This window comes from Penaeus monodon, chromosome 6 (assembly GCF_015228065.2).
Source record: "Penaeus monodon isolate SGIC_2016 chromosome 6, NSTDA_Pmon_1, whole genome shotgun sequence".
NCBI classification, from domain to species: Eukaryota; Metazoa; Arthropoda; class Malacostraca; order Decapoda; family Penaeidae; genus Penaeus; species Penaeus monodon.
Genome location: NC_051391.1, coordinates 21,537,904 through 21,556,245, shown reverse-complemented (window position 1 = coordinate 21,556,245; position 18,342 = coordinate 21,537,904). Strand labels below are relative to the sequence as shown.

The 18,342-nt window shown below is 41.1% G+C and overlaps 1 protein-coding gene across 1 annotated transcript in view; it reads right to left on the bottom strand.

Moving 5' to 3' along the window:
• The window catches only part of LOC119573913 (dynein heavy chain 5, axonemal-like), a 73,824-nt gene that overhangs the window by 20,020 nt on the left and 35,462 nt on the right, over window positions 1–18,342 (bottom strand). The window contains exons 29-45 of the mRNA XM_037921018.1: window positions 10,601–10,779; window positions 10,295–10,482; window positions 6,196–6,390; window positions 5,784–5,922; window positions 5,352–5,509; window positions 5,102–5,220; window positions 4,700–4,827; window positions 4,087–4,283; window positions 3,678–3,872; window positions 3,264–3,438; window positions 2,771–2,837; window positions 2,378–2,481; window positions 2,037–2,073; window positions 1,546–1,662; window positions 1,397–1,457; window positions 1,135–1,254; window positions 788–1,041 (exon numbers count right to left, since the gene is read on the bottom strand). Of these exons, the coding sequence (XP_037776946.1) occupies window positions 788–1,041; window positions 1,135–1,254; window positions 1,397–1,457; window positions 1,546–1,662; window positions 2,037–2,073; window positions 2,378–2,481; window positions 2,771–2,837; window positions 3,264–3,438; window positions 3,678–3,872; window positions 4,087–4,283; window positions 4,700–4,827; window positions 5,102–5,220; window positions 5,352–5,509; window positions 5,784–5,922; window positions 6,196–6,390; window positions 10,295–10,482; window positions 10,601–10,779 (2,433 nt within the window). The remainder of the gene's footprint in view (window positions 1–787; window positions 1,042–1,134; window positions 1,255–1,396; window positions 1,458–1,545; window positions 1,663–2,036; window positions 2,074–2,377; window positions 2,482–2,770; window positions 2,838–3,263; window positions 3,439–3,677; window positions 3,873–4,086; window positions 4,284–4,699; window positions 4,828–5,101; window positions 5,221–5,351; window positions 5,510–5,783; window positions 5,923–6,195; window positions 6,391–10,294; window positions 10,483–10,600; window positions 10,780–18,342) is intronic.

The window sequence follows — 18,342 nt, the reverse complement described above, 5'->3', positions numbered from 1 at the left end:
GATAATCAGATCAGATGAAAGAAAAAAAAACTGATTTCCACATCAGATCGTTATTTTAATGAAAATAAATAATATGTAGCATCGTTATGTCAATCAGTCACTATATCAGTTGGATATCAACATGGCATATTTTTCTAACTAATATTTATTTATCTACTAAAATTATACGTCATCACAAGACTTGACATCTGCGTGATCCATGCGGTGATGTTTAATCATGAAGGCTACAATATTATGTCTGCATTTATTTCGCCAAGGTTTAGATGACGACACCGCCACATGTTACAACGTGTACCTGCTTAATGCTAACTGTATCAGGTTCAGCTCACGCTCACGCCGCTATGCAAGGACAACGTGGGACCTTCTCTGAGTCTCCTATTTTGTGACTAGACATGATTTGTTTCACTGTTTGACATAGCACTATACAATGCATTCAGTGTTTTGATCAGAAGTTTGCATTGGAAAGTACTTTTTATTACGTGTACCTCATGGGAGAGGGTGAACCGTAGAGCAGTTGTACACTACCGTATGTGGTGCCGGCTGTACATTTTAGTATACTTCCGACATCACCTGTAATGTTTAAGTTTCGGGAGATTATTTTACTATTTATGGAACTTGTTTACAGCAATAGTTTAAAATTCATTCCCAAAGCTGTCCGCCAAGAACCAGCTGCTCAAATGAACCTATCAGTAAACATTGAAAGACAAAAAACTAGGTCTGACATGAAGTGATTCTTCGCATTTTAGCGACAGTAAAGACGTGGATCGTGGCAGGACAGACAGTTTACATGGCGTGGGAGTGTTGTGCTGCGAGAGAAAGTGAGAACATGGCGACATCAGGCAGGGGCAGCACCGGAAGAGCCTCATCCTCTGGCAAGGATCTGGGCGTTTCCACGGGCGTCTGCGTATGGGAGGACTCGTCAGGGGTATGGCCTCCGTGGGCGCCGCCTCCCCATGCGCTAGAACGACCACGTCGACGGGGCAGACAGTCGTCAGCTGCGTCTTCTCCCTCCGGCAGCTGGCCCTCCAGGAGGGTTATGGCCTGGCAGCGGCGGCGATAACATCAACAACACTTTTAAAGACAACACGACCTATCTAACTGAAGACATGAGCACATATCTGGAGGCGGAGTTACAGCGGGCAAACGCTGCGGGACAAATGAGGGTGTGGATGTCCTCTCGCCCACACAGTCCTTCCGCCTATTAGTCTTGTGATACAGATGTAAGAAGGGCCGACAGCTTCCAAAAACAGAGTTCTACATACGGTGCACACATTACAAAGCTAAGCCTTAGATTGTCTACGCGGGGGTAAAAGAAAAATTCACACATCATAGCCAGTACGTTAGCATTACAGCAACACTAACTACCGCGGGGCAGCTCAACAGACTATCAACTTACCAGCAGAGATATTTCATACCACATTGCAATGAGAACATCTACTGGCAGGAACACTAAATGCCTACGCATCAACAATTACAGGTAACAACAAGTATCACAGAGCAGCCAATAGTTAACACCCACAACAATCACAGTCACAGCATGAGCACAGGATACTGCAGATCAGTGCATAGACATGAAGCACACTTCCACCTAATGTTGTAGATTGCACACAAGATCTTTTTACACCAATGAGCTGGAGCCGTGGTGTCTGATTTGCCAGTTTTCTGCTTTAGACATTGTGGCAATTAATCATTTAGTTTTCATCCACAACTACGGCATGATTGTCGCATGTAATTTTTATCACATACACTGAATTGATAGACGCAGTTACATACTTTCCTACAGGAAACATGCACTATGTACTGTATACCTTCTTACCTACTGATACCTATGACAACAGCAGTGAGTTCTTACTAGTTCTAAGATAACATTATATCAGGGGAGAGCATGGCATAGCCGCTCTTGTATTTACACATTTTACCGACACACTGCTTCGAGAATGGATGTACAACAAATCAATTATAATTTGTTCGTTTGCCTTGCTAGACACCGTAACCACGCGTATAATAAATTTTAGGGCAGAATATCAGTTTTATACACAAAGTAACTTGGGTCATCATCCCCATCCACGATTCCTAAGGACACAATGCACTGTGAGATCAACGGGTGTTTCTAAGTCGTTTGAGATTTTATTTTTTGCTTTCACCATTACACGGCCTAATGCGTATGTCATATCTTAAATTCATGCACATGAGTGATGGTCATAATGTCTGATTTCTTTATGCAGCCAAAGTAACATTGCTCATCAATCACTAGGAAAAATGTACATCCTATTCCTCACTATCATCAGACATGCTTAGACTAACTATGAAAAAGAAGACATTTTAATTTCACAGATTATTTAGTCTGATGTGGAAAATATGTGCTGCCATGACGTGCCAGGAGCTGAGAGGCAGTGAACAATGTGCAGCTTTCTACTGTGCAGAATGTGCAACACCAGTATATTTTCACCTAAGTTTATATCTGTCAATGTCATTATGCTGCTATGAAAAATAAGGCATAACTGACTATATATTTATGTGGTCTTGCATATTCAGATCAGATGGTACATTAACTAGGCTTAGTAAGATCCTTTATCACCCACATTCTCTCTCTCCTCTCTCTCTCTCTCTCTCTCTCTCTCTCTCTCTACATCTATCCATTAGTCTATTTGTATATCTATCTATCTATCTACCTATGTGTCTATCTGTCTATCAATTTGTACGCACACATCTATCTATATACACACGCACGCACATGTATTTATATAGGTCATATATAACTCATACATACGGAGTGCAGTGAGCGACAATCTCTAAAGCAAAGTGCATTGCATCCAAAGACACAAAGTGCAGGTATCCTGACAATTGCAGAAGGCGGAAGTAAGAGCATGCGACTTGCATATATAAAAAACAAGTAAGGATTGACGATCATTTAGAGATCATGTAATGACGTCACAAAAATCTGTCAGAAGTCAAAAACTCGGTTAACTATTCTATACAAAATATCACTTTAAATATACCAAAATATTTACATTAATCTTACAAAATGGCGACGAAGTGTGGGCATCACACCACGTTGCGGATCTGAAATGTTACTAAGAAAAGCTAGAGTGAGTTGAGGCCTCAGCGGCATTTTATATTTACATGGGGCCACTTGGTTTAGCTCACAGACAAAGGAATCCATTCGTCTTATTAAGTCTGTACTTCTCACTTTGAGATCAATTATTAGAAAATAGTATTGCTTCAAATAGATCCGCACGCGATTCCATTTTTTTTCCTTTTGCTTCCAAGAACTGATCTTTGTGTGGGGGAACGTTGTGGATTTCTCCATTTCACTCTAAGCTTGACCAAAGCTTTATGTGAATGTATTCCAGACATGGGTGGGGTGGGGATCTGCTGTACATCCAAGGCAATTAATTGTAAGCGTCGCATTTTTCCATTTGTCAGGATCAAACCCTGCTGTAAACGAGGCAAAATACATTTAGGGAACTTTTAGCCTGAGGCCCTGCAGGGTCTGGCAGCTGCTCCTTGGGCGCTCAAAGAACCTTTCGTTTTAGCTTTCGCTTTCGACAAACAATAGAGGGGACTGGTTCAGGATTTGCTTCAAACCTGTATTGTGCAAACCCAACATTATGCTCAAAGTCAAAAAATCATGAAATAAATCGCCACATCTGAAAATAACAAAACAAAATGTTAGCCATGCACACCTGTGTGATAACATTGACCTGCAGGATTGGGATGCAAAGCCGCAGGTTTTGCTTGCACCATGTGAACAGCGACAAAAAGTTCTTTGCGAAGAGGTCACTGATTATTGGTTGCTCGTAGTGGGGTCGCGTCCTTAACCACGCCTGCAGGAGGGGCTGCCAGTCCAGTCCAGACGAACTCATGTACACCTGCACAGATGAGAGACAACTGAAGGCCTTCTTAGTTCAAACAAAAATAGGAACATTATCATAAATTACAAGAACTAAAACATCTTAGGAAAGATTCAGTGGGCCAGCTGATTTTTTCTTTCTTTCTTTCTTTTTGAGGGGGTGATAGTGACATTCATAATGCACAGAATCAGATGAGATGCAGCTCGGAGGTAAAAGTTGCTTGGCAACACACCATCCCGTTCCTGGACACCGTCGCGGGAGAAGCGTTGTCAATGTTGGCCGGCTCAAAGATGACTTTGCAGCATGGCGACATCGGGATTCGGTCTCCGTTGGCCAGCGTCAGCGTCCGATTGTCGTCCAGCACAGAGTTGAGATTCTCAATCCATATGGCGTCGACAGGGCCATCCAATACTAGCCAGATATGCTCGCCTGAAGTCATCATGTCACAGAGTAATATATTAGCCATTTTTTTCACAGAATGGTTAATGAAGATGAAGAGTCATATCAATCTATAATAATAAATCTTTTCATGATATAGCTGCCGTCAATGTCTATAAAGTACCTGTGATAAACTGCTGGGAACTTACACAAAAGCTCAGAATAATAATATCTAATCATTTAGAAAGAGACAAAGAAAAAAAAACAAGATAAAAAAGTAATCGAAACATGAGTCAGGCCAAATGCACTCATATTCTTTCATCCACTTTTAATTCTTAATACAGGCTGAAGAAGTACACTTAACGAGGTTGGGAAAAATTCAGAATTCATATCAATTTCTCCCTCCTATTTTTTCAGATCTAATTCTCTGCAGCCAGAATATAAATGTTAGTGAATCTGAAAGTCACCTTTCTTCGCTTTGAGCGTCTTCCTCCAGAGCGTGGAGAAGATGCCGTCCGTCCAGTCGTTGGTGGCCACGTCCAGCCGCCCGAACATCTGCGCGGACGTGATAGCTTTCGGGTTCATGCGCATCTCCCTGTGGAACCACAAGGCCATTGGCACACAGATGAAGCTGCCTAAATACTGGGAAAGCTAAGTACAAGTAAATACCTGGCGAGGACGACGGCAAAAATGGTGATTATCTAAAATGAGTGATAGTATTTGAGTTAGAAAAACTGGCCGTATTGTAGCATGGCAAAAATGTTCTATGTATGTTATAACAGTTGTAACTATTTTGTGTTAAAAATATATTACCACCCTTGTATATATTTTCGGGCACTAAAGTGCTCTTAAACAATGCCGACCCCCACCTGTGGGGCTGCCCCATCTTTGTGAGGGCCTTCATGAGGACCTGGATGCACGTCGTCTTCCCGGCTCCGCTGGGCCCGAGCGTCATCATGCCGTGCCTGACACGCTGGGTTTCGAACAGCTGCGAGGAATTGTCAAGGGTGACTTTTACTGCTGCCTTACTTTGTGTAGTCGTTATACATGTGCATTATAATTATCTATATAGAAAGTTTTGTTCAAAACTGTTCAAAATAATATACAACCTAGACCCACCTGAATGAGCTTCAGCTGCCAAGGAGCATGCTGGATAAGGCCGAGTTCGCCCACGATCTCAGCGATGTTATTGGTGAGGTGGTTGTTGTAGCCTTTTTCTTGGGCCATGTTGGGGAACAGGTCGTCGATGAGGGACATGAAGAGCGGCTCGTCCTCGTCTGCCGAAAGAAAACAATATGGTCATTTATTTGGCTGGATTTTATGAATAGTGTTCGTGTATTATAAAGAGTGAATCAGACAACCGCATCTGCTCATATAAGTTCTGTCTGATGCCATTCAATGTAGATCAAGACAAGAAAACACGATGCGAATATAGACAGCCATGATCTCGCGATGAGGTAGCATAAGACAATATATTCGCACCTTCATTATCATACTAAAAAGAACACCATATGAGTTTTGTTGGTGAAAAACACCGCAGCTTGCACTCACCGACCAGCTTCGAGAGATTCATGTCCCTGAGGACCCGCATGACGATTGTCGACTCCGAGTCCTTGGCGTTGGCCCTCTTTGCGGCACCCAGGGTTCGCAGCACAGACAGAATGTTGCGTAGACCGAAGTCGTAGTGGACCTACACAGAAGAGACGGTGATAACCATATCATAGCCGTAATGTTGAAAGAAGAAAAGAACGGGAGGAACAAGATATGGAAATGACTGAATGCATTCTAGAATTTCTGGAAAAATATGTTTGCTCTCAATAAAACTAGATAGAGAAAATAACAGGAGATGTTTGGTCTTAAAATCAGGGTAGATTATGTCCATGGACAGAATGCTGAATGCGTAAAATATATATTCATATGGAAGTTTATCCCTTGGACACGCCAATAAAAAAATAAGCATCACCTGTTTAGTAAGCTGCTCCTCGCAGAGCTTGTAGAGCGTGAAGAACTTGCGCGCCAGAGTGATGTTCTCCAGGAAACCACAAGACGCCAACTTGACCCTGATGATAATTTGCCGATCTGGCACCATCATCGCCACGTTTCGGAACTGGATCTTTAGATTCTCAGGCAGTTCTTGGCGGCCGTGGTACCCCAGATTCTAGAGGCGCGCAGTGTGGAAGCAGCAGCGTGACGCGGGCAAGATATGGAGGAGTGATGGGGAGGATAAGTATATACACACAGAAAAACAAGGAAGGTTAAGTGAGAGGCGCCAGCATGCAGCAGCCCCTACGCAGAGGGTCGCCGGTATGCATGCCTCACGGGACCCTCTAGAAAAATAACATCCTGTAATGAAAGAGTTCTCTACGCAGAAAAAAATCCATCGCGAAAAATCACTCGAATGACAGTGTGTATGTACAGTCCAGGGGGATGAAAATATACATGATCAGGTAAAAAGCACCTTTTGGACCCTAAAAATTGCCAGTAAGCAGAACGACCAAGGGTCTGCTCATACCAAAAAGCGAGGACATGAAATTAGCCGGGAGTGAATGACGCATGCGTGACATGGAGTCGAAGTGAGGAAATGGATTTCTTTATAAATCATGACGATATACTTCAGTGCAGGATGTTTTAGTAGTCTATAAAAAAAGCTGCGCTCTTTTTCAGTGCCGATCGAACCTCGACCGATTTTTTTTTTCTATTACTTCATCAAAAAAAAATTTCCTTGCCAACTTTTCGGTGACATGCAAATGTGATCATCAGGAACTGGTGTTCACACTGGACTGGCGGAGGTCAAACAAGCACATTGTCTTTATATATGAAAATTTCAGCCCCGGAACTTCAGATCCAATTTTGGCAATGTTAGTGTAGGGGTGAAAATATGATGCAAGAGTACTGTGTGGTTCAGTATAGCTGCAAAAGTGGTGTGTAGTTGTGGAGTGGAGCAACTCTGCACTATTGTGGGTAATGTTTCATTTCTGTTGTGCTGAGGTAGTTCATTCACTTGTGGTGGCGCAGTTCGGAAAATGTGTTGTGGTTCGATGCTCTAAGCTGTACACCCAAATCCACACCCACATACATACACACCCATACCACACATACTAAAATCTGCTCAAGTTTATGATAAGTGTTTTCGGCCAAGCAACGGTTCTGTGAAAGAGATAGAGATAGGTAAGACCATAGGAAATTAGTGGCATTGCAACATGTTAATGAAGCCAGGCACTTTACCTGTTTATTGCCGTCTTTGGCCACCTGCCAGGTGAGAGAGAGAAGTTTAAGAGGGCACGTTGACAGTCAATTCACATGTAGTGACTGTCTCCACAGATTTTATCAGCTTGGTGTGTTCTCTCAAAGAAAGTCACAAATATACTACAAGTGGCAGTTGCCTTAGCATATATATATTTTTTTCATGTAAAAGCCTTTTAGCCTGACCTCGCGATATTATCATTCTGTCGACAAAAAAACAAAGCGATGGTTATAAATTATCGCTTTTGAAGTTGTGCGTATGGTTAAGAAGTATTTAATATACTTTTCAGCTGTTCCTGTTTTTATAGGAGGAACCATGTAAACTGAACGAGTAACAAATTCACAAATGTTACAGAGTTATAAGATTACATTTGTAAAGGAATATATAACTTTCTCGCAAAGACGAACATATTAATATATGAGATTGAAACCTCGTTGATGATAAATAAAGTAGGCTTACATTGCATGGCACTAGTGGCAAGCAAAGAACTGTGTTACTTCGACTAAAGGCAGAAATCACAAAAATACAGGGCTACTGGGGTTGAGCGGAACAAACAGCTTCAGTTAGAAAAGAAAAAGGTAAAGTTAGAGTGAGCAGTATTGGAGGGATTAGTGTTAGAGCGATCAGCACAAGTCTGAGTGAACTGTGTAGGACCGGAGTGGACAGTGTAAGTAAGAACGCATTGCACGTAAAGTGGACAGTGTATATAAGAGTTTGGATGAATGAGTTCATAGTGACATATAATGGGTGCGCAACTACGGATGAAATGACCATATGATTCTGTATATAATAGAGATGATTTCACTAACATAAAAAGTGTTGAAAGTAAAAGGAATAGGACAGATTGTAAAAGAAGTCTGCGGGAAGCTAATGGAAAAGGAGGAGTAACACAAAAGTGGACCGAGAAGAAATGCAAAAAGAGAGAACCACAAAAAGGAGATAAAGAATGGCAGACGAAACGAAGAGGATATTCGAAAGAAAGGAAATACTGAGGGTTAAGCAGGGAAGAAGGAAGGAGAGTAGAACGGGAATGGATCAAACGAGACCTCACCACTTTTGGCAATGATGGCATGAGTGAAGTAGTTACCTGGTATTTGCTCCTTGTGTTTATGTTCTGCCAGACACATTGAAGGATACAGAATTACTATCAATACATAACTGACGAATGACCTGTAAAAGAACTTGCCGATTGTGAGACAGCAATTTAATGAAGTTTCGTCTTGTATTGGACTTGGCTATCATTCTTAGAAACTGGTAATTTGCAGCATCAAATATGTGCATAGTTTAGATTAACAGTACCTGTAGTGTGTATATGAAGGTTAAAGAGCTCAGTGAAACTGCTATTCTCAACAACTAAGGTACAATAAGCATCATAGGCATTAAACTCAAAACTGTCGAATCATTTATTCCGAGGCAAGCATTCCAAGGCGAAGTTCTGTACAATCAGCAAAAGGTCATGATGTTTTTCAGATTTATTTACTTTCTCATATCTTATTTATTTATTTAGCCATCACTAATAAAAAAAAGGAATTAATAAAGAGGTGAATTAACAGCCAAATGTATGTTAGTATGTTATTTTTACTATTCATCAGCTACTTGCTTTATCAATATTGATGAAAGCCAAATGATACTTCCATTACAGCATTAGTTTAGCTGGCATTTTGAAGTAATGTTTACTAAAATCGGATAAGCGAGAGGAGCTAAACAAAAATCATGGAGTCGAATCGTGGAAAATTGATTTAATGATTCAAGCTGATAAAAAATAATCAAGTGGACATCCTTGTGAGCTGTCTTTGCCCACTTTCTTAGTAAATTTTTCTTTCGTTATGAATTCTAGATTCCCTGACAGTAGGCCAGCGGGATCAGAATCAGCACAAGTGGGCCACGGTTTGAGGCGTCGCGGTCACTGCAAAGCCTCCAGCGCTGACTCTCTGAGGTCAGTCATTCAGTGAAGTCTGTTCAGACGTCCTCCTGGCCTCATGAGATCACTGTCGGAGTAAGCATTACTTCACCTTCGCTTAGCCGGCCTTGTCTACTTTTTGCTGATCGTACAGAGGTTTAGATTTGAAAGTGCATCGGGCTTGCGAGATGCTTTAGATCATCAAGTTATCAGTCAATTCTATTTAACATTGGAGCATACTTGTAACCTAATTAGAAAGTAAAAATTTAGCAATGTTTAAGTAGTTGTGGGTATCTACAATGGATTATTTTTTAAATGCTAAAATGAGAATGTGTTTAATATGGACATATCTTTGAAATATTTTTGTCGCAGGTTATCATACATTGTTATTATTACTGAATTTGATAAAGTGTGAAATATCTGTGCATTTTATATTCATCCGAATTTTGTTTTGGGAAATTATTATTTTTGTTATTATTATTATTATTATTATTTTATTTTATTATTATTATTATTATTATTATTATTATTATTATTATTATTATTATATATATATATATTTTTTGGGGGGTAGGTGAATAGTGAGCAAGTAAAAAATTATTACTAATACATGAATCGAAACAGTTACGTTTTTCAAGGCCAATAAAGATTTGAGATCTAATGAACCATCAAAATTGTCCACGTAAGTATGACTCGGTTAATATTTTCAAGTAGAAGGTCACTTTGAAAATATACTCTTTAATAGTCTACATATGAAGATACTGTAATATGTTATAAAGAACTGTACAACAAAAATCACCTACGGGCTTTTTTTGCAAAGACATTCCCACTTCAATACCCGCATAAAGAAAAGAAAAAGCCATTTCTACATAAAGAGAGCGGCAAAGGCCAAGCAGCGCAGACTGCGCGGCGACTCACCATGGTCAGGAAGATTCCGAACTCGGGATTCATGGTAATGACGTCACCGTCCGTGAAGGTGAAGGTCTTGCGGCGCTCCTTCTTGCACGTGTGAACCACCGCGATCTGCTGCGCCGCCACCGACAACACCGGGAGCTCAATGCGGTTGAACTCGTCGAAGCAGCCCCACGACCCGGACTGGGCAAGCCCTGGGGGAGGGGGGGAGTGAGCTCTCAGTCGGGCCTACCGCGGCTTGCCTTTCATTTCCAGAGCGGCTGAGACGCTGGATTCACAGGCGTATTATACCAAGAAACGCTTAAATCTCACCTTTATAGATTCTGCCTAAACCGCGATAATCCATCTGGTCTGAGCAGTTGAAGACGACGACATACTTGCCAAGCGTCTTCCCCATGTCCTTAGTAGTCTCAGTTTTGCCAGTGCCCGCTGGCCCAGTGGGACACGCCCCCATGCTCATGCTCAGCGCCTGCGCCAGCGTTATGTAACACCTGTAATATGGAAGCACTTCATCGCTCTCCTTCCAGCGCGGAAAGACAACCGAGTGCCTTCCTTTACCCATCAGATTACTTCTGATGGGTATATATATATATGTATATATATATATATATACAGATATATATACATATATATATTATATATATATATATATCATATATTATATATATATATATATATTATTATATTATATATATATATATATATATATATATATATATATATATATATACATAATGTATATATAAAATATATATATATATATACATATATATATATACCCCTCCAGAAGTAATCTGATGGGTTTAAAAGGAAGGCACTCGGTGTCTTTCCGCGCTGGAAGGAGAGCGATGAAGTGCTTCCATATTACAGGTGTTACATTAAACGCTGGGGGCAGGCGCTGAGCATGAGCATGGGGGCGTTGTCCCACTGGGCCAGCGGCATGGCAAAACTGAGACTATAAGGAATGGGGAAGGGCGCTTTGGGAAGTATGTCGTCGTCTTCAAACTGCTCAGACCAGATGGATTATCGCGGTTTAGGCAGAATCTATAAAGGTGAGATTTAAGCGTTTCTTGGTATAATACGCCTGTGAATCCAGCGTCTCAGCCGCTCTGGAAATGAAAGGCAAGCCGCGGTAGGCCCGACTGAGAGCTCACTCCCCCCTCCCCCAGGGCTTGCCCAGTCCGGGTCGTGGGGCTGCTTCGACGAGTTCAACCCGCATTGAGCTCCCGGTGTTGTCGGTGGCGGCGCAGCAGATCGCGGTGGTTCACACGTGCAAGAAGGAGCGCCGCAAGACCTTCACCTTCACGGACGGTGACGTCATTACCATGAATCCCGAGTTCGGAATCTTCCTGACCATGGTGAGTCGCCGCGCAGTCTGCGCTGCTTGGCCTTTGCCGCTCTCTTTATGTAGAAATGGCTTTTTCTTTTCTTTATGCGGGTATTGAAGTGGGAATGTCTTTGCAAAAAAAGCCCGTAGGTGATTTTTGTTGTACAGTTCTTTATAACATATTACAGTATCTTCATATGTAGACTATTAAAGAGTATATTTTCAAAGTGACCTTCTACTTGAAAATATTAACCGAGTCATACTTACGTGGACAATTTTGATGGTTCATTAGATCTCAAATCTTTATTGGCCTTGAAAAACGTAACTGTTTCGATTCATGTATTAGTAATAATTTTTTACTTGCTCACTATTCACCTACCCCCCAAAAAATATATATATATAATAATAATAATAATAATAATAATAAAATAAAATAATAATAATAATAATAATAACAAAAATAATAATTTCCCAAAACAAAATTCGGATGAATATAAAATGCACAGATATTTCACACTTTATCAAATTCAGTAATAATAACAATGTATGATAACCTGCGACAAAAATATTTCAAAGATATGTCCATATTAAACACATTCTCATTTTAGCATTTAAAAAATAATCCATTGTAGATACCCACAACTACTTAAACATTGCTAAATTTTTACTTTCTAATTAGGTTACAAGTATGCTCCAATGTTAAATAGAATTGACTGATAACTTGATGATCTAAAGCATCTCGCAAGCCCGATGCACTTTCAAATCTAAACCTCTGTACGATCAGCAAAAAGTAGACAAGGCCGGCTAAGCGAAGGTGAAGTAATGCTTACTCCGACAGTGATCTCATGAGGCCAGGAGGACGTCTGAACAGACTTCACTGAATGACTGACCTCAGAGAGTCAGCGCTGGAGGCTTTGCAGTGACCGCGACGCCTCAAACCGTGGCCCACTTGTGCTGATTCTGATCCCGCTGGCCTACTGTCAGGGAATCTAGAATTCATAACGAAAGAAAAATTTACTAAGAAAGTGGGCAAAGACAGCTCACAAGGATGTCCACTTGATTATTTTTTATCAGCTTGAATCATTAAATCAATTTTCCACGATTCGACTCCATGATTTTTGTTTAGCTCCTCTCGCTTATCCGATTTTAGTAAACATTACTTCAAAATGCCAGCTAAACTAATGCTGTAATGGAAGTATCATTTGGCTTTCATCAATATTGATAAAGCAAGTAGCTGATGAATAGTAAAAATAACATACTAACATACATTTGGCTGTTAATTCACCTCTTTATTAATTCCTTTTTTTTATTAGTGATGGCTAAATAAATAAATAAGATATGAGAAAGTAAATAAATCTGAAAAACATCATGACCTTTTGCTGATTGTACAGAACTTCGCCTTGGAATGCTTGCCTCGGAATAAATGATTCGACAGTTTTGAGTTTAATGCCTATGATGCTTATTGTACCTTAGTTGTTGAGAATAGCAGTTTCACTGAGCTCTTTAACCTTCATATACACACTACAGGTACTGTTAATCTAAACTATGCACATATTTGATGCTGCAAATTACCAGTTTCTAAGAATGATAGCCAAGTCCAATACAAGACGAAACTTCATTAAATTGCTGTCTCACAATCGGCAAGTTCTTTTACAGGTCATTCGTCAGTTATGTATTGATAGTAATTCTGTATCCTTCAATGTGTCTGGCAGAACATAAACACAAGGAGCAAATACCAGGTAACTACTTCACTCATGCCATCATTGCCAAAAGTGGTGAGGTCTCGTTTGATCCATTCCCGTTCTACTCTCCTTCCTTCTTCCTGCTTAACCCTCAGTATTCCTTTCTTTCGAATATCCTCTTCGTTTCGTCTGCCATTCTTTATCTCCTTTTTGTGGTTCTCTCTTTTGCATTTCTTCTCGGTCCACTTTTGTGTTACTCCTCCTTTTCCATTAGCTTCCCGCAGACTTCTTTTACAATCTGTCCTATTCCTTTTACTTTCAACACTTTTATGTTAGTGAAATCATCTCTATATATACAGAATCATATGGTCATTTCATCCGTAGTTGCGCACCATTATATGTCACTATGAACTCATTCATCCAAACTCTTATATACACTGTCCACTTTACGTGCAATGCGTTCTTACTTACACTGTCCACTCCGGTCCTACACAGTTCACTCAGACTTGTGCTGATCGCTCTAACACTAATCCCTCCAATACTGCTCACTCTAACTTTACCTTTTTCGTTCTAACTGAAGCTGTTTGTTCCGCTCAACCCCCAGTAGCCCTGTATTTTTGTGATTTCTGCCTTTAGTCGAAGTAACACAGTTCTTTGCTTGCCACTAGTGCCATGCAATGTAAGCCTACTTTATTTATCATCAACGAGGTTTCAATCTCATATATTAATATGTTCGTCTTTGCGAGAAAGTTATATATTCCTTTACAAATGTAATCTTATAACTCTGTAACATTTGTGAATTTGTTACTCGTTCAGTTTACATGGTTCCTCCTATAAAAACAGGAACAGCTGAAAAGTATATTAAATACTTCTTAACCATACGCACAACTTCAAAAGCGATAATTTATAACCATCGCTTTGTTTTTTTGTCGACAGAATGATAATATCGCGAGGTCAGGCTAAAAGGCTTTTACATGAAAAAAATATATATATGCTAAGGCAACTGCCACTTGTAGTATATTTGTGACTTTCTTTGAGAGAACACACCAAGCTGATAAAATCTGTGGAGACAGTCACTACATGTGAACTGACTGTCAACGTGCCCTCTTAAACTTCTCTCTCTCACCTGGCAGGTGGCCAAAGACGGCAATAAACAGGTAAAGTGCCTGGCTTCATTAACATGTTGCAATGCCACTAATTTCCTATGGTCTTACCTATCTCTATCTCTTTCACAGAATCCGTTGCTTGGCCGAAAACACTTATCATAAACTTGAGCAGATTTTAGTATGTGTGGTATGGGTGTGTATGTATGTGGGTGTGGATTTGGGTGTACAGCTTAGAGCATCGAACCACAACACATTTTCCGAACTGCGCCACCACAAGTGAATGAACTACCTCAGCACAACAGAAATGAAACATTACCCACAATAGTGCAGAGTTGCTCCACTCCACAACTACACACCACTTTTGCAGCTATACTGAACCACACAGTACTCTTGCATCATATTTTCACCCCTACACTAACATTGCCAAAATTGGATCTGAAGTTCCGGGGCTGAAATTTTCATATATAAAGACAATGTGCTTGTTTGACCTCCGCCAGTCCAGTGTGAACACCAGTTCCTGATGATCACATTTGCATGTCACCGAAAAGTTGGCAAGGAAATTTTTTTTGATGAAGTAAAAGAAGAAAAAAAAATCGGTCGAGGTTCGATCGGCACTGAAAAAGAGCGCAGCTTTTTTATAGACTACTAAAACATCCTGCACTGAAGTATATCGTCATGATTTATAAAGAAATCCATTTCCTCACTTCGACTCCATGTCACGCATGCGTCATTCACTCCCGGCTAATTTCATGTCCTCGCTTTTTGGTATGAGCAGACCCTTGGTCGTTCTGCTTACTGGCAATTTTAGGGTCCAAAAGGTGCTTTTACCTGATCATGTATATTTTCATCCCCCTGGACTGTACATACACACTGTCATTCGAGTGATTTTTCGCGATGGATTTTTTTTCTGCGTAGAGAACTCTTTCATTACAGGATGTTATTTTTCTAGAGGGTCCCGTGAGGCATGCATACCGGCGACCCTCTGCGTAGGGGCTGCTGCATGCTGGCGCCTCTCACTTAACCTTCCTTGTTTTTCTGTGTGTATATACTTATCCTCCCCATCACTCCTCCATATCTTGCCCGCGTCACGCTGCTGCTTCCACACTGCGCGCCTCTAGAATCTGGGGTACCACGGCCGCCAAGAACTGCCTGAGAATCTAAAGATCCAGTTCCGAAACGTGGCGATGATGGTGCCAGATCGGCAAATTATCATCAGGGTCAAGTTGGCGTCTTGTGGTTTCCTGGAGAACATCACTCTGGCGCGCAAGTTCTTCACGCTCTACAAGCTCTGCGAGGAGCAGCTTACTAAACAGGTGATGCTTATTTTTTTATTGGCATGTCCAAGGGATAAACTTCCATATGAATATATATTTTACGCATTCAGCATTCTGTCCATGGACATAATCTACCCTGATTTTAAGACCAAACATCTCCTGTTATTTTCTCTATCTAGTTTTATTGAGAGCAAACATATTTTTCCAGAAATTCTAGAATGCATTCAGTCATTTCCATATCTTGTTCCTCCCGTTCTTTTCTTCTTTCAACATTACGGCTATGATATGGTTATCACCGTCTCTTCTGTGTAGGTCCACTACGACTTCGGTCTACGCAACATTCTGTCTGTGCTGCGAACCCTGGGTGCCGCAAAGAGGGCCAACGCCAAGGACTCGGAGTCGACAATCGTCATGCGGGTCCTCAGGGACATGAATCTCTCGAAGCTGGTCGGTGAGTGCAAGCTGCGGTGTTTTTTCACCAACAAAACTCATATGGTGTTATTTTTAGTATGATAATGAAGGTGCGAATATATTGTCTTATGCTACCTCATCGCGAGATCATGGCTGTCTATATTCGCATCGTGTTTTCTTGTCTTTATCTACATTGAATGGCATCAGACAGAACTTATATGAGCAGATGCGGTTGTCTGATTCACTCTTTATAATACACGAACACTATTCATAAAATCCAGTCAAATAAATGACCATATTGTTTTCTTTCGGCAGACGAGGACGAGCCGCTCTTCATGTCCCTCATCGACGACCTGTTTCCCCAACATGGCCCAAGAAAAAGGCTACAACAACCACCTCACCAATAACATCGCTGAGATCGTGGGCGAACTCGGCCTTATCCAGCATGCTCCTTGGCAGCTGAAGCTCATTCAGGTGGGTCTAGGTTGTATATTATTTTGAACAGTTTTGAACAAAACTTTCTATATAGATAATTATAATGCACATGTATAACGACTACACAAAGTAAGGCAGCAGTAAAAGTCACCCTTGACAATTCCTCGCAGCTGTTCGAAACCCAGCGTGTCAGGCACGGCATGATGACGCTCGGGCCCAGCGGAGCCGGGAAGACGACGTGCATCCAGGTCCTCATGAAGGCCCTCACAAAGATGGGGCAGCCCCACAGGTGGGGGTCGGCATTGTTTAAGAGCACTTTAGTGCCCGAAAATATATACAAGGGTGGTAATATATATTTAACACAAAATAGTTACAACTGTTATAACATACATAGAACATTTTTGCCATGCTACAATACGGCCAGTTTTTCTAACTCAAATACTATCACTCATTTTAGATAATCACCATTTTTGCCGTCGTCCTCGCCAGGTATTTACTTGTACTTAGCTTTACCAGTATTTAGGCAGCTTCATCTGTGTGCCAATGGCCTTGTGGTTCCACAGGGAGATGCGCATGAACCCGAAAGCTATCACGTCCGCGCAGATGTTCGGGCGGCTGGACGTGGCCACCAACGACTGGACGGACGGCATCTTCTCCACGCTCTGGAGGAAGACGCTCAAAGCGAAGAAAGGTGACTTTCAGATTCACTAACATTTATATTCTGGCTGAAGAGAATTAGATCTGAAAAAAATAGGAGGGAGAAATTGATATGAATTCTGAATTTTTCCCAACCTCGTTAAGTGTACTTCTTCAGCCTGTATTAAGAATTAAAAGTGGATGAAAGAATATGAGTGCATTTGGCCTGACTCATGTTTCGATTACTTTTTTATCTTGTTTTTTTTTCTTTGTCTCTTTCTAAATGATTAGATATTATTATTCTGAGCTTTTGTGTAAGTTCCCAGCAGTTTATCACAGGTACTTTATAGACATTGACGGCAGCTATATCATGAAAAGATTTATTATTATAGATTGATATGACTCTTCATCTTCATTAACCATTCTGTGAAAAAAAATGGCTAATATATTACTCTGTGACATGATGACTTCAGGCGAGCATATCTGGCTAGTATTGGATGGCCCTGTCGACGCCATATGGATTGAGAATCTCAACTCTGTGCTGGACGACAATCGGACGCTGACGCTGGCCAACGGAGACCGAATCCCGATGTCGCCATGCTGCAAAGTCATCTTTGAGCCGGCCAACATTGACAACGCTTCTCCCGCGACGGTGTCCAGGAACGGGATGGTGTGTTGCCAAGCAACTTTTACCTCCGAGCTGCATCTCATCTGATTCTGTGCATTATGAATGTCACTATCACCTCCTCAAAAAGAAAGAAAGAAAGAAAAAATCAGCTGGCCCACTGAATCTTTCCTAAGATGTTTTAGTTCTTGTAATTTATGATAATGTTCCTATTTTTGTTTGAACTAAGAGGGCCTTCAGTTGTCTCTCATCTGTGCAGGTGTATATGAGTTCGTCTGGACTGGACTGGCAGCCCCTCCTGCAGGCGTGGTTAAGGACGCGACCCCACTACGAGCAACCAATAATCAGTGACCTCTTCGCAAAGAACTTTTTGTCGCTGTTCACATGGTGCAAGCAAAACCTGCGCTTTGCATCCCAATCTGCAGGTCAATGTTATCACACAGGTGTGCATGGCTAACATTTGTTTTGTTTATTTCAGATGTGGCGATTTATTCAAAGATTTTTTGACTTTGAGCATAATGTTGGGTTGCACAATAAGGTTTGAACAAATCCGAACCA